General features: G+C 44.6%; 1 protein-coding gene across 1 annotated transcript in view; it reads right to left on the bottom strand.

Moving 5' to 3' along the window:
• Positions 1-1,810: 1,810 nt before the first annotated feature.
• Positions 1,811-25,042, bottom strand: part of LOC119406426 (oocyte zinc finger protein XlCOF6.1-like) — a 252,305-nt gene continuing 229,073 nt past the window's right edge. The window contains exon 3 of the mRNA XM_037673172.2: positions 1,811-2,496. Coding sequence (XP_037529100.1) covers positions 1,811-2,496 — 686 coding nt within the window. The remainder of the gene's footprint in view (positions 2,497-25,042) is intronic.

Consider the following 25,042-nt stretch of genomic DNA (forward strand, 5'->3'; position numbering starts at 1 on the left):
AAAAATATACACCTTTCGAACACCATAACACTCAGAACACGTACAAACGGATGCTGCTCAGGAGGGTACACAGTTAAGAAGAAAAACTTTCACATAATGACAAACCTTGTGTGTGCATTTTTCTATTTATTTATTTATAATACCCTCAGGGCCAAATGGCATTGAAGAGAAAGTGGATACAATACATGAAAAATACAGAATAAAACAGTGCAGTGAATTCAGGTAACAGAACATTTCTCCAGGTTATACAAATAGTAGTTATTTCAAATAAAATAAAATAAAATAAAATGAACAAACAGGGGCAGTGAGTACAGGTAACAGATTCTCCTGGTTATACAATGTTATCTAATGCTTCGTGGAAAAGTTTGCAGCCAGTGATAGTTGCGACACTTGAGGGAAGGTGGTTCCAATCCTGAGATGTACGGGGAATAAACGACTGAAAGAAAGGCTTAGTGTGTCATGATGCGATTCCTACCTTATTACGATGATCAACGCAGTTTGAAATGTACACAGGCCAGAGTATGAGGTCATTATTAGGTGTTGGATGGTGGACAATTTTATGAAATAGTGAAACACGGGCGACTTTGCGTCGGTGAGCCAATGGAATAAGTGATAAGTTATTTTCCATTGAGGTTATAACCGGCAGTGCGGTTTTTGTTAGAGAGGATGAATCTAGCAGTTATTTTGTAGTAGTTCAAGAGAGGTGATAAGGTTAGCATGACTGGGATCCCATATAGCAGATGCATCTTCAAGATTGGAGCATATGAGAGGTTTATAAAGTATTAGTTTTAATGCTCGGAGGCCACAGGCCTAAAAGCAGGCAGTGCCGCTACTGTGTTTCCAAGTTGCACAGCTTTTTTTTTTTTACGACACACTCTCTTTGAGTTAGCATAAAAAGTACAGCAAACTAAGATATCTCGAACCACTTCAACAACAATCAAGAGTGTACCATATGTGCAAAATGAGGCAGCCCACGAACGTACACAAGGAAGAGAAAGAAGTAAAAGAAGCCTTTCGTATGGTCATCCAACCCATGCAAGGAAAAAGCCAGAGGCAGACTAGCACCTGACGCCTTTATTGTGCTTTGTAGTAGTGTTTTCTTATCTTTTGCAACAGCAGCTATCTCATGTTTAGTGGAAAAGCACGCAAAAGAAAGCCAGATAATAATCTCTTTTTTGATTCATTGCCTCGATCACTTGTAAGGTTACATTGATCCCATCAAAGACCTGCGCTCTTCTCCATCATTCATTTACACTTCCAACAGCTATATCCTGCACAATATGCGTTGATGCAGTCACCAGCGATGTAGTGATTTCGTTGCGTGTTTAAAATATTAAATATATTGATATTGGCGCTTTGAACTAAGCAAAAATTATGCCTGGCAACTAGTCTATGCAACCCACAAATAAGAAATAGGTTTTTCAATCATGTTGGAGGGACCCTTGAGGACTGATGGAGCAAACACAAGCAAATAAACAAGATTCAGGTTAATTTGAACAGAGTGATTCACATGACTGAGCAAAGTAATCGCAGAAAAAGCAATATAGTTTATTTTCCTTCCTGTGCTCAGCCCAGCACTACAGGACTGCATAATCCTCATGCAAGGTAAGCCAGCCTTTCACATTGGCATGTGTTTGAAGTCACCCACAGTCACTTAAGAAATTTTCTTAAAGAATGACGGATGTCCCTGTAAGCAACATTGTGAAAGAAACTCGACAGTTGAGGAATATAAAGACATTCGAAAGCAATTTAGGTACACAATAAGGAAATGAATCCAGCCCCATAAAAAAAGCCTGTGTGCTCCTAGCCTTTAGAGCTTCTTGCGAGCAAGACAACGGCCCATGTGGCGGATGAGGTGCTGTTTTCGCATAAAGCATGCATTGCAGTGGTCACAGGAAAAGGGGCGTTCCCCTGTGTGGGTGAGCATGTGGTTGTTGAGGTGATGTTTCTGCGAAAAGGATACACAGCAGTGGTCACAGGAAAAGGGGCGCTCCCCCGTGTGGGTGCGCATGTGTTGCAAGAGGTGATGTTTCCGCGAAAAGGATGCACTGCAGTGGTCACAGGTAAAAGGGCGCTCCCCCGTGTGGGTGCGCATGTGGTCATTGAGGTTATCTTTCCGCGAAAAGGATGCACTGCAGTTGTCACAGGAAAAGGGTCGCTCTCCTGTGTGAGTGCGCATGTGTTGCACGAGGTTACTTTTACCCGAAAAGGATGCACTGCAGTGGTCACAGGAAAAAGGGCAGTCCCCCGTGTGGGTGCGAATGTGCTCTATGAGATGAGTGTTCTCAGAGAATGTAGCTGGGCACAGGTGGCACTGGAAGGCGCGCTGGCCCGTGTGTTTGCGAAGGTGTCTTTTCATGTTTCTCCTATCCTTGGTCACGTAGGTGAACTGCCGGCAGGAATGCAGTCCACCTTGAAAGGACACGAGTGAATGGTACTGCTCCTGGGATGCCGAAGACAAGGAACCTGCAAAGCCACAGGGAGCAGCAGAGGAAAGCAATGCAATTCATGCATAATACACTGCATAGAATCCAACTGCAGCACCAGGCAAGCAAGAATGGCTATTGCACTGGTAAGTGAAGTGCATTATTGCCTACACAAACAGCATGTTATTGAAGTTGTTACAGTGCAGTGACCCAGTACATGTCTCACAAGAATTCTGCTCTACATTGCAGCATATCGTCTGTAAATGGATATCATATGCAATGGACGCTTTCTTTTGTCTGAAAATTATTGATACAATCTGGCAACCCTCACAAAAATGACTCAACTAAGACTGAAAAGTCTCCTTCGCAAATTGTCATATTAAGTGCCAAAAGGCATTGCAATGCAACTTCCAAATGTTCCACTCAGTCTTTATTAAACATTGCATGCTTCCATGGGGTTCATTTTTTGGGTGCGTGGTCTATAATTCCCAGTGATTCACAGACAACCTACACCAGAATTTGTCAATCAGTTGAAAGCTGAAACAGTGCAGCAAAGAGCTAGTACTAAGAAAGAAAGGATGTGTTAGCATGTCATAGATCAGTTAGCCAAGGGGTGCCTTAATTTATTTTACACCGTTTGCTTTAATAATTAGACAAGTGAATGGTGCATAAACATGAAATTGTTGGCAAAGGTGGATATATGACCAAACTGTACAGCACATTATCTTCTTTAAGCTTTGCTAACATTAGTTAAGTCAGTTAAAAATCTTACCGTAGATAAGAATCTGTATCCACATACAGATTCAAATTACGTTATATACAAGGGCAAAACGGAGGGGGTGTGCGTCATATTCTTTTTTACTGTTATAGCTAAAGGCTCAGTAAAATGGACTAAACCCGATGCATTAGACAATGGAGCAATAAGGCAACTAGAAAATAACATTTATTATATCCCTTCAATGTTGTTATATTGACATAGGAATGAAGCAAATGATGGTGCCTACAAATGTCGCATAAAAACCACACTTTCGTTACATCCTCACAGAACATACATACAAAAAGACATGTTTGCTGACATGAATACTGGATCGTAAAGAAAACAAAAACATGATTTTAGGCAGTCTGTCCCCTACTAAGGTAACAACAGTAAATGAAAAGAAGAAAAGTGCAATGTGAAAACATGTGCAGTTCAAGGAACTAAGTTGAAAAATGTGAAACCATGTACAATCCACTTGCAGCTCAATAAAAAAAATCCTTCTTTGCATAAAAAAAATTCAAACTTCGTGCAGCATCTAAAGCACCCTAGTATGACTGCATCTTCTCTAAACAGCATAAGAAAAAAAAATGCAATGTCACACCTTGATGACATGACAGTGTAATTTGTAAGCATAAATGCAATGCTAAATGACACTGTGAAGCAGCAGCACACAAGAGCATATCTAAAATGATAAAACGCCACGACTTTTTTTGTTTTCATAGCAACCCTAAATATCAGATATTGTAAGCAAATCGACATAAGCTAACAAGCAACGAAAACGCCCATCATTCCATGATTATTGCAAGTGAAAACAGCATACACATTTAAATATTGCTCACGACAGTGTGGTCACCACAATTCTGCCCACAAACAAAGTTGCTTAGCTACACGGCAACTCCAATGTTGTACTTCATGAGCAACAGTAATGATAGTCAGAGAAAAGGAAAAAAAAGCCAAGTTTAACAGACCCTTCCTATGTCAAATGATGAGCTAGAAGACCATGCACGGTACTGTGTGTCATGTATAGCTGCATTAGGAGTGAAGACACAGAGTCCAAGTTAACATCACAGTCCTGGCAACAACTAATATGCATTACAAGGACAAACAAGATATACAGATACCTTAACCCACATCCCAATAAAACTTTTGAGTGATGAAGCAAATGTGCAGAATCTGTGTGAGAATTAATAAGTGAGTGAAGATGGCTGTAAATAAGCAATTCAATAAATAGACAAGAAATGAGCAGGATGTCCTTGTTAAGGCTGCTAAGTTCCACATGGCTTCACCCAGAGCAAACAACAAACTTGTACAAATTCCAGAGCTGACTAGATATACTTGAATTTTGGCAGAGATACGGTGATTTAAGGATGTCCCCATACAGAGCTTGCATGGGAGAGACTTCGCAATGCACTTCAAAGAGAAAATAGTGCACAGTACCATGTACTCCACTGACAAAACACAATCTAATTTTGCCAACACTGAAGGAGAGGACCGTGAGAGTGAACATGGCTGCAATTGCGGCTACTGCTGATTGGCATGCTGTGGAAAGAATGTCCATTGCAGCATGCTTTCAAGGCACGATGTGCCACGCAGGCTGTAGAAACTCTGGATGCGGCTTCGGTTCTGGTCCTGACCACAACTTCCACTGCAACTTAGCAAGCAGGGTGTGGACAACATATGTGAACGCACTGGCAATGTTTAAAGCTGATGACCTGTTCGGACAGGCGTTAAGGACTTGCAAAGGCACTGTTGAACCTGCATCAAAAAAGTCCAGTTAGGAGCGTTTTATACGTGCCAAAACTTACTGCACTAGTACCAAGTCAAAGTGGCAGAAAAAGCACAAGTAGCCTATTCCTACAGCTGCCTGACTTTTCATTTCTACAGTGTAGAAATAGCTGTCATTAGAACACATTTAGTCCTGGAAAAGAAACAAAAGCATTGCCATCAAATAATTGTGTACAACCATTTGAAATTTGCAAGAGAAATTGCGTACATTTTATTATTTAATATATAGGGTGTCCCAAAATCGTGCAGTACGATTTAAAAAAAAGAGGAACGTAGTTACGCAAAGCACGCCTAGTGGATATTGTTCCCAGTATACCGTAGTAGCCACTACTAATTTTTTTGTTAATTAGGTTTAGATAATTAGTCCTAACTAGGTTTCTAACTCGATAAATACTTACCTAATCATTATAATGGCTCCCTCCTTTTGAGGATGGGAGCGTAGTCACGTATTATTTTTGATATTTCGCATGCTTTCTTTACCAGCCGGAGAAAATGAGCACGTAATTAGTACGTCGCTGAAAATAGTGCAGTCAGATGTCATTCGAGCATGCCTACATATGCCTCATTGACATTTTAATGACATGAGGCATACCATTAAAATGTCAATGTATGAATATACATTCATACCTCAACGTTTCCTTGTGGAAATTACAAAAGGGTAGGGAAATGAAAATTAAGCTTCTTTACCATATTATATGGCGATTTGCGATGGATGTCCTAATTGCGCACAATGCTTTGCATTCATTCTTGCAATAAGACAATTTAACGGTTGGCTGTGGAGCTGGTTTGACAAATAAAGTGTCAGAGTAATTAGAGGCGATGAACCTGCAAGCAGTTTTAGGCAAATTCAAGCATACTATAATAAGGGCAGCTTGATGAAGGGGGGTGCAAAAATTGAGTGTTCTATACTGAGAGCACGTGGCAATCTGCTTTTGCATTGCGCTCTGTCAGTGTCATAGATCGCATGTCACAAAAACCTTCCTCTTGTTACTCAATTAGAAGATTCTTGGTTGATAAGACATTCAATAGATTACAGGCATCCAATAGTGCAAATAGGCTTATTTTTGCCGCAGACGTCACAGAAGTCTTATGTGCACATTTCAGGGTGTTAAGAATCTGAAAATGTTCTACATATGAAGGAACAATACAAGGGAAACAAAAGAAGGGCAGTTGATCAAGGTGCAAGTTTCTTTGATAGACAACACCTACTAAAGACAAGAAAAGCATAAGGTTCATTATTTGCAATTGATAATTGAAGTATGACATAAACGCACACAAATTAATGAGCACAAAAAAAAAAGTGCTACTGCACTATCTCAATATGTACGACATCTTTTGTGTAATTAAAAAATTGCGGGTTCGGTCCCCACCGACAGCTTCTTTTTTCCATGCACATATTCTTGTTTCTTTTTTTGTCATATTTCAAAATAACTATGCTTCAATTAAATACTAGAAACAACGCTCTCTCTGCTTTCCATGGCTTCATTAGGTAATGACTACTACCATCATGGTCAGACTACTCACACAGGCATGAGTGCTTATTAGTCATAGTGAGGCTTACAAATTGAAATGAAATGTGCATTTTAGGAGAACCCATACATCTACAATGATTTATTTTTAAAAGTTCATTATTGGATTGAGACTGAATAAAAACTGTCTTGCATTGTTCAGTCATATTGAATCTATCGGCAGGAAAGCCATAACTTATATCACATTTTCAAAGCGAAGCTTGCTACGAATTGCAGATTTATAGAAGAGTTGAGATTTTTTATTTATTAGTTTATTAGTACAACCTACATCGCCCAAGTGGACATTATTGTAGGGGGGTAAAAAAAAATAAATCACACCGTTGTACAGTCCAAAAAAGTCAAGCACATTCGCGCAGCAGTGCATGCGCATTCACGAAAAGCACACATCTTGTAGTGACCAACGAAAAGCATCAGCGGGAAGATCGACAACACACGCATCCAACCCATTCCATTCACTAATAGTGAAAGGAAAAAAAGAATGAGCGAAGACACTGGTACGACAGCTGATCTCACGGATTTTTTTCGAGTGATCATTTCTATGTGACACGTAGTATGGGCTCATCATGTACAAACTTTTGTTAATGCGAATTTCATCGCAAAAGATGGAATGAAAAAACTTTAATCACAAGAATTTTCTGCCCTGCTCAAGAAGTTTCCATCCTAAGTTACTTTTAATGCAGGTAATACTGGAGTTAAAGTTGTGACTGCCACTGACAAAGCGTGCAGCACGGTTTTGTATGCATTCAAGTTTATAGATTAGAGTTTGACCATGAGGATCCCACACTGGACTGGCATATTCAGGGATGGGTCGGACATTTGTAACATAAAAAGCTTCCTTCAAGCTTTTTGGGGCAGACTTGAAGTTGCGTTTAATAAAATTTAACACACCGTTGGCTTTGCCAGTTATGTAACCTATATGCTTGTTGCAAGATAAATCGGCAGACAAGTATACACCAAGGTATTTAAAATGTTCAACACGGTCAAGTAGTGCTCCTGACAAACTGTACGAAGAGTGATATGGCTTGTGTTTCCTTGTAAAACTAAGGAAACAACACTTATTTACATTCAAACGGATCTTCCATTTTTCGCACCACATCACCACACTGTCAAGATCACGTTGTACAATGCAAATAGCGTCCATACTGTGAATTGATTTATAAATAACAGAATCATCTGCGCAGAGCCTCACGTTTGATGTTATCATCTCTGACAAATCATTAATATAGACCAGAAAGAGTAAAGGACCCAACACTGAACCCTGTGGCACCCCGGAAGTTACATCGACATACGCAGAAGAAGAACCATTTACTCAGACGTATTTACTCATACAGATCTGGGCCAGTTGGTTCATGATACATAACAAAAGCCAGCAAAAGAATGGGACACGAGGAAAAGCCAGACACAAACACTGCTGGATAGTGGTGCTTGCGTCTGCCTCTTCCTCGTGTCCCGTTCCTTTGCTGGCTTTCATCAAGTGCAGATTCATGTGGTGGCAGTGGCGGCGGTAGCAACGGTCTTGTACCCGAAAAACCTGGCGTCAGTGAGTACAGAAATGCAGCCTTCGAAGATCCACCAGTCGCATGCGTATTGGTATGCGCCGTTTGTATGCACTCTATAGTGGGCTTGTTGGCGATCAGCCATTTTTGTAATATGGCTATCGAATCATTCAGGTCACTTGTCATTCCACATTGCCACATTTCATTGTTGCCTGGATACGAACGCATTACCGTCGTTTCCTGAAGTGAAGTGCTGCGCTGCTAAGCACGTAGATGAAGGTCCAATTCCTGGCATGGAGGAAGGAAACAGTTAGTAGGGAGCATTGTGCAATGCGACAGAATGAAAAATACTAGGTCAGGCCCTAATTTTGACCACAAATATTCATCGTAGCTCATGATGTACAACGTGGTGGAAGAGGCCTGAGAAGGCAACGTCATCCAGTCACGAACATAATTTAGACCAAGCCACATAGCCACACACTGCATATCCAAGGATTCACACTATGCTACCGCACAATTTAAGAATGCTCATAGACAGTGGGAATCAGGTTTCATAAAAAAAAACTCTACCGCATGAGAGAGCTGGATGCCCCATAAAAAACACGTGGATGTCACATGCAATGAATATAAATATTTACAAGTAACCATCGCTGATCATCTCACATGGTCCAGTCACATCATTAAAATCTGTACATCCGCCTCATGAACACTTGGGTTTCTTCACCACAAATTAGATATCGCCCCTACTTGTCTAAAAATACTAACATATAACACCCTCGTGAGGATTCAACTAGAAGAAGAATGCATAGTGCATTATATAGTATGCTGTCACAAATCAAAAACAAAATGTAGAATACTTATACTACAGCAACATATGTATCTATATGTATGAAACGTATATCAAAATCAAATTGATGAAATTGAGAATGGCGCAACATTTGATGGTTGAAGAGAATACAGCCACATTTACATGTATTCAACAAACATTACTTTGTCATTAGTGGCCCTGCAAGAAGAAAATAAATTATTTGGTTGATGTAAATACTGAGATTGTGCTGACTGAAAGCGCAACACAATAACACAGGCAGAAATGATTACAAGGAACAATGCGAAATGAAGCAATGAAAGATAACTAATCTCATTTCAAGTTCATTCTTAACTTTGTGCGATGCAAAAGCAAAAATTCCACTACAGAGTCTTGCAGGAACTGATCGACAAAACAGTTTCTCTCAGCACAACTTGCATTAAGAACTGCCCTGTTAAACAGACACGTAAAGACATTGTAAAGAGTATGCATCACCAAGTACATAGCTTGCACAAATCCTGCGTAAAAACAGGCACAATTTTTTTTTCTGCCGATGAGTGAACATTCAACACTGCAATGAAATTTCATTTTTCTTTCCTATTTTGCAAGACTAACATGGCAAAAAGTAGATATGTAGTTTCACTCATTCCAAAATAACCAATCCAAGGCAGCAGTCGCTAAACATGGTAATATTATTGTCACAATCTTAAATTCATAACCACTTCAGCTGCAACTGCTGCTATCGCATGCATTGCATTGGCCTGCCGGCAAAACTGACTTTTACTTCTTGCTTTTATGCAGCAAAGTATGATAAAGAAGAAATGATTGCACAGGGGTTAGAAATGCACCTACTGATGAGCAATAATTACTTTAACAATATATATGGATGCCATGTATAAGCAATGCACATTAATAGAGTTTGAACTAGAGCCTAGTGCTTATGACGATTATGGTACGAAAAAATCTATGTAGTTGCACTCAACGTGAAAGTTGTATTAAGCATAGAGCAGTGATTCGTCTGTCCTTCAGCGACACTCGCATTCATGGGCAAGTTCGTGCTGGCGTTCCAAACATGCAACCTGCTCATGGCAGGAAAGGAACCTTCATTGGCGGGAAAGGAAACCATTTGTGATGCAGTGGTGCCATCTCCCCTCCTCCTCACCCTCACTTCCTTTCTCCGACCAATGATATGCTGCACTATACACAGCTATGCTAAGCTCTGCCATTCCCCTCCTCCTCACCTTCACTTTTCCTCACATCCTTTTTCCACCCCCTTCTTATACTGTACCACCCCCTCCTATACTATACAGTGAAACCTCGGTGATACGATGACAGCTCATACGAATTTCGGGGTGATACGAATTTTTCGTTCGTCCTTGCCAAGGCCCAATGGCCTCAATGTAATGGAGTACGGTTGTTGCGAACCGATTTTCACCCAGCGACGTTTGATACGAAAGTTCACTACCACCCGGGTTCGAAGAGGTGCTGTCCACGCTCTCGCGGAAGACGCGCCAAGCACGTGCGAGCACGGGAACGCAAGCGCGGGCATGCGCGCCACACTGCGAAATCGTCAGAATCACGGTGTAAGAAAAAGACTTTTCTTACGGTCAGAATAAACTTTCATAGATGCGTCACGGCCTCCGTGTGTCGCGGGTCACAACGCACCTGGCTCATTAATTAAATGCGCGCGTACGGGCCGTATATTTACGAGTGCTGGTACGATTGCCGACATCTAAAACCTTAACTGACAATCATTCAGGATTCTTCCCGACGTTGCCGCAGCCCTGATATGATAAACAATAAATGAAAATGTATGCCAGTTTTCTTTTCTCGCATGCTAGTTTTGCACGGCTTTCTGGTGATACGAATTTCGGATGATACGAATATTTTTGGTGGTCCCGTGAGATTAGTATCACCGAGGTTTCACTGTACATGGCTATGCTATGCTATGCCCTCCCCTCCTGCTTACATTGTTACCCTTTTCATACTGCACGGCTATGCTATGGTCTACTCTGCCCCTCCTCATCACCCTCTTTTTATACCGTACTGCACACAACTATGCGATGCTTTACCCTCCCCTCCACCTTTACTTCACCCTCACCCTCACTATACTGCAGCACATATGGCTGTGCAGGCTTTACTTTCCCCTTACTCCTTTCTGTCCTCACCCTCACTTTCTTTTCCACCTGAGAGCTACGTATATTATACACGGTTATGATATACCTCACCCTCACATCTCTCCTATTCACCCTCAATTCTATTTCACACCCCCTTGCTACGCTGTACTATAAACGGCTAAGCCATGATTTACCCAACCCCGTCCTTTCGCTCCTCCTCACCCTCATTTCTCTATCCTTCCCCCTTGCTATACATGGCTATGCTATACATTGTTTTGCCTGCGTGACACCAAGCTGCGACATAAGCTGCCAGCATAGGATGACAGCATACACCCTCCATTCCTCCTCTTCAACTTCACATCCCTTCTCCTCAGCCTCACTTCCCTTTCCCACCCCCTCGCTATACATGGCTATGCTATACGTGGTTCTCTCTGCGTTACGCAAAACGATATGAGACGACGACAATAGCATACAATGACTGCATACCACATCACGCGCCTCTAAAGTTCTCTGCACACGAAGAAAGAATGCTCTTGAAAACTTGCACTGCGAACGCTGATGTTCTCTCTCGATGCACAGGACGCCTGTTTTATAATGCTCTAGTATTACTGCAAGCTATCCGGACCACCAAGAAATGGGAAGGATAACTGCATGCAATACTACTAAGCCCAGACACAACCATGCGCATGATGCCAACATACAATAATGCCAAGGAAAAGCACAGCGAGTGTTTGTAGTTTTTAAGTGATGTGCAGATAGTATCAGATAAAGAGAAAATGAATTCAAGTAGACAACACAACTCGCCACCGACAGGAGCCAGACGAACAGCGTTCATATTATGCGCATGCAATGCTCTGCCAACCAATCTAAGGTGGCCACATCCACATGTGGCTGTCATAAATGGTTTTTACAAAAGCCTTGATATATCTGGGCAGTTTTATGTATGCAGTGCTGAACTATTTAAATGCCACACTTGGCCCACATAATGGCTGGTGAAGTTTTGTGGCACCAGTGAGCACTGGGCGATTGCCTGGTGGTCAAATGCCTACACAATGCCGTAATTTTCATTCTGCACCATAACGAGCCAACACAGTGTCCCCAGTGTTCAGTGATGGCTCAAGTGACTGCACGGATGCTATATCGGCCAATTACCACACTTCAGTTGCTGAGCACTACTTACAATGTGCCTTTGATCTTTCTTCAATATCAGAGGCTCCGTATGCTTGCAGAATACGCTGATGTGCATTTGAATGAAGCATCACAGTGGGAAAGAAAACAGGCGTTTCGAAAGTGAAGAGTTCTTCAGTTAAAACTGCTGCAATGTCTTAGGTTCTGTTGGTAGGCCATCGTTCTCTTGCCAAGTAAACTCTCAGTTAGAAAAAAGAAAGAGCAATCAGCACTGGTAACAGAGAGGGTGAAGCGGGCATTGACACTTGCCTCTCGCATATAACTTTCCCACTAGGATCAAATAAACTGAACATACCACAACCTACAATACTCAAGAAGATTTACACTAGATGAACACGCCACTAGAAGTTATGAGCTCGAGCCAATTTTTGCAAGAACGAAAACTTCCAGACACAGTTTCTTTCTGCGGACTGTTTAGGACTGGAAAAGCCTCCCCGAGGCCATCTTCCAGTCCCCTAGCTTTGTCAAATCTCTAGAAAAGCTTTTATTGAGTGAATTATGTATATGTACAACATTTTTGTTTTATTCGTTAAATTTTTTGCTCTACCACTGCTGTGCTACGTTATATTGGTATCCATTGTACTGCCCCTTCAGCATGGGCCATAAATGTTGGTCCACAGTGTCATGACATAAATAAATGTCAAGCTCATGGTGCTTAAACGCCTCCCGACGTCAGTACCCCCCCCCCCCACATTCCGAATTTTTGTCGTGCTGTCATATGTCCCCGATGAAAACAGTATAACCTAGTAATCACCTAGTCAGCACTAGAAATCATTATAGAATTCTTTTTTTCATGCTGGAACAGGCATTTTCGCACAAACATGGCGAACCCGGCTCCCTATCGTACAGCACCCATCCAACCAGAGTCGCACATGCAACCCACACAGCCCCACCAGAAAAAGGCTATTTGTAATTGTATTGAAGGTGAGCGAGCATGTATCGCTACATTCATCTGCGAGCTCTCTATAATTGCCCACTGTGTCATCAGAAGCCGGCAGCATGAGCACGGTTGCAAATGGGGGCTGGACAGAAATTGTGGTAGCAGTGATGTGGATTTTGCAAGCAAATAAGTGCAGTGGACTCTTGTTAAACAGAACCTGAAGAGACCACTAAAATATTTTCCATTTAACAGCAGTTCCATTTAATGAGGTGAGCAGGGATGCAGAATTCAACGACGAAATATATCATATTGGAGGCATTTGTTTAATTTAAGCAGCGATTCCATTTAAGAGATTTACATTTACAGAGGGTCTACTGTATTTTCCATCGAAGAGAGATGAACCCTTCTCGGCTCATTTCTAGAGCGACCTTCCTATCCTCAAACAATGCTTTGTAAGACAGGCACATTTCCTTTTACGCTGACTGAAACTTAAAAACTGCAATGAAGTAGATACTCTTCTTCATACTATTACAGAATAGCACATCCAAAAACAAATATCAGTTCTCACTCATTTTAAGACAAACCAATTAGTAGACGCAGTGGTCAATATATATGGTATGTCACTGTTGAAATCATAAATTAAAGATTCAGACTGTAATGTAACCAGGAAAACAAGCCAAAAATTTCTGTGAAAAGGCTGGCACGATGCAATTCTGGCAATGTTCATAGCATAACTCTTATTTAGTGCTGTGTAGATGGAATGGACACACCTGCAAGAAAAAGGAGATCGCTGTTAAGCCAGTGCAAATGCTGACAACACACCCGGAAAAATGTTTGCTGTTAATGTCAACGACACTTGCAGTTAACAGACTAAATATAATCTATTACACTTTTTTGTAGTCTTGTAATTGCATAATCACTTTTTCAGTAACTAATTAGAAGTAACTACATACATTGCTGAAGAGACAAGCTCTAGTGAACAATACCAATCGAAGCGCTTGAATTTTGCAGGAACATACACAGCAAAGCATCTATGGTCATGTCAGCAGTGACGAGAATGGCTAAGCACACCTGGCAGTTCGCTTTGCAGCATAAAAAAGTTGGGACTTGTAGCTCTTTACTGTCCTTTTTAGAACTATAGTACAAATTAAAATACTGACCAGAATGAATAACTGCAAGCCTGGCATAAGAGCCATGGTGAAATGACAACAGGAGTGCAACAGAATGCTTCGTGAAAAATGGCAAACATTACGATGTCAAGGCAACACACAAAGACATCAAAACAATTAGAAAACTGCCATGCAGACAAGACTTGGCATTGTGGTCTTTAGTCACTAGCAGAAAAGTTATCCACGTCAGCACAAAAGACGGCTGGTATCCCTACTGAGAATTTGTAGCACAATGTACTTGCTGTCGGATAAAAATAGTTACACCTCAATATATGGAGTACCAACCTTATTTAATTTCGATGTTCACAAAATATCACACATCTTAAGCTTGGAATAAGAAATATTTATCCAAGCCAAGTGACCAGATCACTCAGTGTAATGCTAACTTAAATCTAATGCCTGATCGAATGAATTAAAGCTATAGATCGCAGGCACTAGAGGTCATATGGTTAAACTACTAAACATGCGGTTTATCGGTAAGACACCTTTCAAATCACATGCTACATGAGAGAGTGGCAACCAGTATGTTGGCGGACAACTGTGGTAGCATGTAAGGCCTTCTCGGTCATCCTGCGAGAAATCTTAGGAAAAAAGGATGTCATCTCACCAAAAAGGCTAGTACCTAGCAAGCAATCACCATACGTGAGAAATAGTGTTTCCACTTATTTTGGGCACCAGAGAATAGAAAGAATTTATCCTCGACTCATTGAAGAAAATGACTAACATCTTTACCACATATAAAGATGTTTTCGGTGACTGCACTGCTTGTTCCTGCGGCAATTTTTGGTTCTCAATAGCTGACTTTTCTCAGAGCTCCCAGCACTTACCTGCACTGCCCACTTCATAAAGTCATGCAGGTGCTCTGCAATAAAAACAACATGCAAGACTTCTGTTTAACCAATACATGATAATGACTGCTGCACAAGGCGTTGCGCGATTCTTCAGACATAACACAAGTGCAATGTCACAAAACGGAAAACGTGGCAGCCATGAAGAAAAGCTGCCATGAGACTGGTTGTTGCTCTGCTTTGACGAAGGACACGCCAGTGGTACAAGTGCATAAGAGTTACCGTACTTTGTAAGCTATACGTAATAACTCCACTAATGCAGGGCCCAGCTAAAATGTGATATTGTCCACATATTTATGCACAACAGTGCTGGCAAATCACTGTACTAGATAAGTTAGGTGCGAGTGCACACTGGATTTCATTACTGTGGGTAGCTGTGGGAAAAGCAAGAGACTGACAGCTAATCTTTACATGGTATGGCTCCAACTACTATACCCTGAATCCTTCTGAATCTATTTCCCAGTGTACTGCCTTGCAGTCCTTTACGTACGAGTTCTCAGACTGGGCCACATCTGTGGAGATAACTTCACAAAATCTTGCACAGCTCACCTTGCGACTTCATACCAGAGCTTTCACTGAAGCAGATGAACATCTGTCAATTGTAATGAGTAAGGGCATGTTAAACGGTTGCTTAGGTGTGAAAAGGGTCGCGTATAGTTGTTCGACTTATTGCCACAGTGCATCTGTAAGTGTGCTGTCATGCTGAAGCAGCTGTCTGGAGCAGTGTTGAACATCTTGACCAAGTGTACCTCCCCTAGGATGGCAGAGAACGCTGCGGTTCCAGTTTTTCTTAATGCTGGAAAATAACCACGCCCACACTCTCGACAGCGTGAAATGCTACACAGCCTCGTGCACCTTGACGAGCAGTACAAAACGAAACAGTGAAGTACAGCCTCCAGCATTTTTAACGATACCGCGCAAGCGTCGACCGCACGCAGTATCAGCACCTTAGAGCGGCGATAATCTGCGAGACCGGCAGTAGTACTACTACTACTTGCTGCATGTACTACTGCCGGTCTCACAGATTATCGCCGTTGTAAGGGCCTGATACTGCGTGCGGTCGATGCTTGCGCGATATAGTTAAAAATGCTGGAGGCTGTACAAACAGTACAAAACAGTGAAGGTTTGTACTTAACTTAAATATGGCTGAACATGCCATTTGTGTACTGTTCTGGCAGCAAGGTCAGATACTAAAAGGCAAATACAGTAAAGGAGCATGTCTGTACAGTACGGTCCACTTTTAGAGGGAACACGCGAGCGCGCGGCCGGCGGTCCACGGAGCGCTAACTGCTGGCGAGATTTGGAAACGCGGAGCATGTGCGTAGAACCACAAGGCGTGTTCATGTCCCGCGTCGTCTGCTACTTCTTCGCCCCAACGATCGGCGCGTGCTGGCGAAATTCTATATTTGTACGGTTGGAAGGACAAGCATGCTATTATCTCTGCATCGGGCATAAATTTCTTTGTCTGTTATAAAAAGCGGCCGGCTGGTGCGAGCAGCATGTTGAAAGCTTACGACTAACTTATCGGTGAGCACTTACAAGAATAGACTGTTGGGCTAGTTGGTGATTCACTGTGAGGAAAACTGCGCAAAAAAAAAAAAACGTCGACTAAGGAAGAACAGAACAGCACAAGCGCATGCGCTGTTCTGTTTTCCCTTTGTTGACGTTGTTTTTTTCTTTTGCGCAGTTTCCCTCATAATGAGCACTTATATTAGGTTACGCAAGTGACAGGCTTCATTATCACTTTCGCACAATTCCACAGCTGGGGGTCCCAAATTCAAAATTCGGCCGCTGGGGCCACGAATCGCATCACATCAAAACTGGCGAGAAACGAGAGCAACAAAACAAACCACACCTTTTTTTCTGCCTGCTTATTAGCCGGCGACGCACAGGTATAGTGGCGGCTACATGAATCGCACCGCTGAAAAACGGAAGCGCTGTCCAGCGCTCGCCAAGGACAGGGGCGGAAAGTAGCAGACGAACAGCGGCAAACGCCGCCCTTACGTCTTCATGCGCCTGCTCCTCGTTTACAAATCTCGCCGCCAGTTTGCGCCACGCGGGCCGCCGGCCACGCGATCGCGTGTTTCCACTAACAGTGGACCGCACTGTACATGAGCGAAGTGTTTTTATGGTGTCAGCCCTCCTTTTCAAACCGGATATGTATACGGTTACACTACAACTAGAGTAAATAATTCACACTGCAATTTAATAAAAGAACATTCTATCAAAGGGGTCACCCGCAATTAAAGGGCACCGTTTTCCGAAGCCATATGTTTTAGGGGCGTAGCTCCTCTTAGTCTAACCTTGTCACGTCTCCGTTGTCCGGCGTAAACGGATCTCCCGTATGATGCAATAGATGGCGCTGTCTCATAGAAGTACATACAAACTGCAGTTCAGGGACGATATTCTAGATGGCGCTGTACACAATCTGTGTCTAGAGTCACTGGAAAATTTCAGAGTACCGCAAAGGTAGGCTGCACGCGGGCAACATTGAGCGGCGGCGGCCATTTCCCTTCCGGACCGTCCGGCGCGTTGGTAGCGTGTGTTGAGAAGTGACCGATCTTTTCGCCTCGATGCCGTGTTACGCTCGGCGTAACTGCAATATGTGTGTGTGTTTCTTCAGAAGGATATCAGAAGTGATTTCGAGCCATCGACAGTCTGAATTGACTGCGCGGTAAGCGGTGTAGCCTATGAAACGTGCGGCGAATGTTGCCATGTGCTCGCGAACTCTCTTCGTGGCTTCATCGGTCTCTTTTCGTTTCACGGCCGGGTGTGTTCGCAAGGTCCGGAGCTGTAAACATAGTTGCATTAGCGTAATGACCGTGCGAGATGCCATTTACTTCGACACTTGGTGAATGTTGACTGTTTGCGCTAGCTTTGCAGTCAGTGTTCAGGTTCACTTCATAGCGCATTCGAGAACATTATCGAACAACAGCGAGAACATTCAGCATTGCGTCCTTCGACTGATCGCTGACGCATACGTTACTTGCGCACCATGCTTGCTATACAGCTGGGTGTTATCTGTAATAGAAGTGGTGTGTGTACGGTAAGTGGAAGTTGTGCGTGAAGTATTTCTCTCGGTTTGGAATGCCAACAGCCGAACGCATGGGCGAATCGGCGTGCGGTAGGTAAGGTGCATCTTGTTTTGCGAATACGTTGTCATTTCCTAACATATACGTAGAAAATAGGCCATCAAAAATTATTGACGTCACTACTCAGTTGTTTTATTTCCTATTTTTTTGTCTCCTTAATATTGCCAACATTGCAGTGCATTTGCAAATATTGTGCTGTGTTCCGACAAAGTTTCTTTCTTTTTTTTTTTTTGGCGTTGCCAGCGCGTAAACGGCGGGGGTTCAATTTCTGCACTGCTTTTAATTTCAACTTTTAGGGGCGAAGCTCCTAAAGCCGTGGGTCTGTACATGCATGTCTTTCGTGGTACCTGACCGCCTAGTTCTATGAAGTGCACTTGCGAGCAACCCACTACGCTATAAATCATCATAATTTTAGGGGCGAAGTGCACTTGCGAGGAAACCACTACGCTATAAATCATCATAATTTTAAGTGCACTTGCGAGGAACCCACTACGCTCTACTTCCTAAAGCCGTGGGTCTGTACATGCATGTCTTTCGTGGTACGTGACCGCCTAGTTCTATGAAGTGCACTTGCGAGTCTTACGAGTTGCGAGTTCTATGAAGTGAACTTGCGAGTCTTACGTCTTTCCTAATGATGTAATGGGCGAACTTACACGGGAGAGTTACGGTTTTACCGATGACCTCCCCTCTCGAGCTTCGCCCCACTCATCATCATTCATTCCGTGAATATGGCGTGATTTTTTTTTTTCGTAATGCACTCGTGTTAAAACTTCTTCGGTGCAGTGCTCGATGTTATTTTGATCAGAAATAGCACATCTCGAAAAGTTTTAACGCGCATGCTACTGCAACACAGTATGTATATAGATCTAGGGCTCGCATGAAATCGATTCTCTCAATGCGTGAGAGGATAAGCCAATTTTTTTTTTCTGTGACCATTTCTCACCCTCTAAACAGTATTGTAAGGGTACGCACGGCGCAACGCAGCATTAGCAACATTCTTTTTTGAAAAAAATAAAATACGCTTAATAACATTGCCTTATACCAAGTTTATCAACAGAGTTCTACGCTTCAGTTTTGCGCAGTGGCAAATGATCATGCGACAATTGCCTTCAAGGTATACAGTACACAGTTGTTATTTTAATAAGTCTTCGATTTCGCTCTTGTGCGTGACACGCTTATAACTCGAAATGCATGCACAACCTGTTAAACAGATCGAGATATAAATAGCCGAGCAAATAGAAAGGTATGTATGCAGTTTTCATATCGTTGAACATAGCGAACCGAAAAGGTGAAGTATCCTGTTGCATGAGAGCTTTTCCAGCAAAGTTTGTGTAGTTCACTGCAGAAATGAGTGTTCTTCGAGGGGGGCGAATTCATTCCGCGGCCAACTATGCAGCCACGTACAACGACGCTCTTTGACGTTAATGTTTCCCACACGGAATGCAAAAATATACGAAATTCCCGGAGTAGCTCACCAGCAACGTTGGGTTACTGGTGAGCTACTCTCTGGCGTCTGCAAGACGCGTTTAAAAAAGCGACGAAGTACTTCTAGGGACCGTGCTACTGCTAAATGTCCGGCCGCGCTCTGCATTCAACGCACCTGCACCCAAAGCGCTTGGAAGGGATATGGCGGCGAGAGGTCACGTGATGCGAGTAAGCCAATCGCGTCGGCGGCGGCGCACGGAAAACAGATGCGATACTCTGAAATTTTTCTAGTGACTCTATCTGTGTCGTCATCACCATTTCTCGTCTCATTTCCTAGATGGCGTTGGTCCAATAGAATGTAAAGGCACCATAGGCTCAGTTCGCATGTGCGATAACAGCACCGGGAGCTCGCTTCTGTTCGAGGCTCGAGCTGGCGCGCCTCAAACCCTTACGTACAAGAGAACGATCGACAGGGAGATGGCTTCGGTGCTGTGTCGCGCCTGTGGAAGTGCGGACGAGACAATTGCACATCTTGTGATTGAGTGCGGACAGATAGGCCTCCCGCGCACGGAGTCATTGCGCACCGCGCTGGGCTTTGCGGGGGAAGATGGAGAGACTGATCTACAGGCAGCGAGAGTGTCGATGCGGCGCCTTGAACGCTGGAGGGCAGTGGTTGTTGCGCAGCGGTCGAGGACACAGGGTGGCGTAGTGTAGTGACAACATAATGTTAGCAAGCGCGAACCGAGCGTGCCCTTGTGCTTTCTTCTACTGTGCCCCACTCTTTTCTGTTTGTTCGGTTTTCTTCCCCCTTGCTGGGCCCGTCCATTGGGAGGGGTTGGGTTTTTTTTTTATTTGTTGTTTTTTTCTTTGTTTTTTTTTCCATATCCGTGTGCTAGGGTGTCATTACAACCATAATTACACCCGCCCGTCAAAAAGGGAACAGCAGCAAATCATCATCATCATGTGTGCAATATGGCGCTTGTGTGCATCGACACTAGATGGCGCTGGAAGTGCCGCTGCTCTCCGATTGGCTGCTGCGCGGGGAGCGAGCGCCTCTCTCATTCTCCTGGATGGTCGCCGTACGTGTCGGATCGTTGGCGGAGCATGGATGAGTTGCTCGCTGGATTTTGTGGAGAACAGATGTGCCGCTCGCGATGCCTTACGGACTAGTCCTCGTGCCTCTCGCCGTCGGCGCCCTGTGACGGTTGCCTCGACCGCTATGCCGTGCGCCTCTCATCGGCGGGGCCTTCGCCGCCTCGTCACCGACGTGTACCGTGCCTCTAGCTGCATCGTGGTCCCGTCCCTCGAACTCCTGTGACCATCTCCATCTGTCCTGTCTTCTCTTCTCTTCGACGCCCCTGTCTTCGTCCTGCTGTGTATGCAGTTGTGATGTGCTCGGGTAGATGGCACTGCCGCCTTGGGAGAATGTTGTGCGCGTTCCGGCAGATGGGGGGACGGTCGCGCGTCGAACACTCGGAGCCGGAGGCGAAGCTACGCACCGTCTCTCCGTGACTTCCCACAATGTAACTAAGCAGTAATAAACCTTGTTATGTTGATACACAACATCTGGCGACGAGAGGGGATTGCGTCGGACCCGGGGGCAAGCCGAAGCGAAGACATCATATGGTGATGCGCGCAGGCAAGTGAATTTACGACCGGCGGAGTGAAGCACGTCCTTCCCGCGCAAACATGGCGACGTTTGGTCGAGTCGAGGTGTATGACAACAAAGAGCCATTGCCGTCATACACGGAGCGGCTCGATGCGTTCTTTAACGCCAACGGCATCGAGGACGATGAAAAAAAGAAGTGGATATTCCTGTCAACAGTCGGCACAAGTACGTATGCAACGCTTCGCAGTCTGTTTGCTCCCGATAAGCCTAAGGAGAAAACTTTCAAAGAACTTATATCAACGCTCAACAGCCACTTCACCCCCGCGCCTTCGGAGATATCCGAAAGCTTTCGTTTTCACTCCAGGGTTCAACTTGAGAACGAAAGCGTCGCAGAGTTTGTCGCCGAGCTCCGGCAAATTGCAGAACATTGCAATTTCGGCACAGCGCTGAACCGGATGTTGAGGGACAGATTTGTGTGTGGAATTCGTGACAGAGGCGTGCAACAGCGGTTGTTAGTTGAGAAAAACCTCACTCTGGACAAAGCCGTAGAAGTTGCAAGAACGGCAGAGGCGGCAGAACTCAACGCAAGCGAGCTGCGCAAGGGCCACTCCGACAGACCCGCTTCTCCTGCTCAAGAAGGCTTGGCGAACCATCTCAAGTTCAAGAAAAGGCACGCGCACGCACCCAAGGGTCATAAGGTGCAAGAATTGAATCCGAGAGGCAAACCCAAGGCTGGACATCACGAGAAGTTCAAGCCGTGTATACGCTGTGGATCCCGCGATCACAGGCCTCCGGAGTGCAAACATATAAACACGAGGTGCTACAAGTGCGACAAAGTAGGTCACTTGGCGAGCTGCTGTTTGCCTAGTGATGACAAGGGAAAGCAGCAGCGGGGTTCTCAAGTGAACACTGTGCAGTCTGCGGACAAGCCACCTGAGTACTACCTGCATTCTCTGCGGATGCAGGAATCCTTGAAGCCCATTACAATGACATTCATTGTCAACGGAGTGCCATTGGAAATGGAGTTAGACTCAGGTTCTCCAGTTTCCATAATCTCGAAGGACACCTACTTGCAGCACCAAGGAGCTTTGCCAGTGCTTTCCCAGACAGACGCCAAGCTCAACTGCATACGTGGAACCATACCGGTGCAGGGAACGTTGTCTGTTCATGTACGTCTAGGCAAAACTGCAAGTCAGCAGACACTGCTTGTGGTAGCTTGCAAGAGTCCCAGCTTATGCGGTAGAGATTGGCTTGCAACCTTCAATCTTCTGCCACACCAAGTAAACGCAACGCAGATGGATTGTGCCACAGTAGAGATCGTACGTGCGATGCTCTTGGAATTTGAAGACATTTTCAAACCGGGGTGTGGGACACTAAAAGGACCACCAGTGCATGTCAAGGTTCGACCTGATGCGGAACCACGGTACTACAGGCCTCGTTCAGTGCCATATGCACTTCGAGTCAAGGTTGAAAAACTTCAGCGGCTGGAACATGAAAACATCATCACGCCAGTGGACCATTCCGATTGGGCTTCACCAATAGTGCCAGTCCTAAAAGCAGATGGGCAAAGTGTCAAGATCTGCGGCGACTATAAGATCGGAGTCAATCCAGCAGTGGTGACAACACAGTACTCATTACCTAAAGTGGAAGATATATTTGCGTCATTGCAAGGTGGGGTCAAGTTTTCCAAGCTGGATTTTCGAGAGGCTTACAACCAAGTCCCAGTGGATGAAGAGACCAGCAAGCTACTGGTCATCAACACGCACAGAGGTCTCTTTGCCTACAATCGCCTGGCATACGGTGTATCCTCAGCCCCTGCCCTCTTCCAAAGAAGAATGGAAGAAATCCTTCGTGACATTCCTGGCACGTTTGTATACCTAGATGATGTCTTGGTGACTGGCAGAACGGATGATGAACACCTCCAGAATCTGCGCAAAGTTCTACAGAGAATCAAAGAGTCTGGGTTGAGATTGAAACAGGAGAAGTGCGAATTCTTCAAACCATCTCTCGTTTACTTGGGCCATGAAATCAGTGCAACTGGTCTTCAGCCATCAAAGAAAAATGTTGAAGCCATCATGGAAGCACCCGAGCCAAAAGACGTCGGTGAGCTGAGATCCTTCATTGGACTCTTGTCATACTATGGAAAATTCCTCCCGAACTTGTCTACACTACTAGCACCCTTGTATGCTCTGCTCCACAAGAACAGCCCCTGGAGGTGGACAGATGAAGAACAAACAGCCTTCATCAAAAGCAAGAAAGTCATCATGGAAGCAAAGGTGTTGGCACACTACGACCCATCTAAGGAATTGGTGCTCGCATGTGACGCTTCGCCATATGGAGTTGGTGCAGTGCTTTCACACCGTGAAAATGGGGTGGAGAAACCGCTGGCATTTGCATCTCGCACACTCACAGCAGCTGAGCGAAACTACTCGCATCTGGAGAAGGAGGCCCTGGCCATCATCTTTGGTGTCACACGCTTCAGAGACTACTTGCTGTGTCGAAGCTTTGTCCTAATCACTGATCATAAGCCATTGGTTGGCATATTTCGTGAAGACAAAGCAATTCCAGCGATGACTGCTTCTCGCATTCAGCGTTGGGCCCTCACACTGGGAGCCTACACTTATACAATTGAGCACCGACCAGGACGTCTCAATGGAAATGCTGATGCCATGAGTAGATTACCCCTGACAGAGCTTTATGCAGAGCCACCTGAACCACCGGAGCTGGTCAATGCAATCTCAAAGCTGGAAAAGCTAGCAGTATCGGTGAAGCAACTGCAGCAGTTCACTGACAGTGACCAGACTCTAAGCCAAGTGCTGCAGTGGGTCAGAGTTTGATGGCCGCAGAGTTCCCCAGACAAAGCTTTCCAACCATTCTGGCAAAGACGGGACGAGCTGAGCGTGCACAGCAATCTGCTGTACTGGGGAAATCGAGTTGTAGTGCCACATCCTGCTCAGAAGCATATCTTGGAGCTGCTACATGAGGCACACCAGGGAATGGTCATCATGAAAGGCATGGCAAGGTCGTTGGTCTGGTGGCCAGGAATGGATGCTGAAATAGAAAGATGCGCCCAGCAGTGCGCACATTGTCTTCAGAACTCTCCGTTACCGGCAAAAGCAGAACCAGTGTCATGGCCTGAGCCGAGTGAGTGCTGGGAGCGGGTACACTTGGATTACGCAGGCCCATTTGAAGGAAGAATGCTCCTTATACTGGTGGATGCGAAGTCAAAGTGGCTTGAAGTTGCCATCGTGCCAAGTGCCACAGCTGAACAAACGGTAGAGCACTTGAGGGATATTTTTGCAAGGTTTGGACTACCAAGATGTACTGTTACTGACAACGGAACACCATTTACTGGTAAAGCGTTCCAGGACTTCGTTCTGGGAAATGGCATTAAGCACCTGCGAACAGCTCCCTTCCATCCAGCGTCAAATGGCTTAGCTGAGCGTGCTGTCAGAACAGTGAAGGACGGTCTCAAAAAGACCACTGGCGGAGATCTCAAGCTCCGGCTTGCAAGATGGCTGCTTATGTACCGCAGAGCACCCCGCCCAAAGGGAACATCGCCTTCCGAGCTGATGCTGGCATACCCAATGAAAGCAAAGATGGACCTTTGCATTCCCAGAAGGGGGGAAGAGGTGAGGCCAAAACAGTCACAAACAGAGTCCAAGGAGCATGCTGAAAAGAAGAAAAAGGGACCAAGGTTCAAGAGAGGAGACAAGGTGGCAGTTCGAAATTTCGGCAGAGGTCCCAAGTGGTGGTTGGGCGAAGTTGAAGAAATAAATGGATCTTCTATGGTAACTGTTTCAACTCCCCAAGGGAAGGTTCGTCGCCACAACGACCAAGTGAAAATGCTCTTGGACCCTCCAGCACCCAGTTCTGCGGATACAACACCCACCGAGGAAAACTGTGTAGCCAGCAC

The sequence above is a fragment of the Rhipicephalus sanguineus genome, chromosome 10 (assembly GCF_013339695.2).
Source record: "Rhipicephalus sanguineus isolate Rsan-2018 chromosome 10, BIME_Rsan_1.4, whole genome shotgun sequence".
Classification (NCBI taxonomy): Eukaryota; Metazoa; Arthropoda; class Arachnida; order Ixodida; family Ixodidae; genus Rhipicephalus; species Rhipicephalus sanguineus.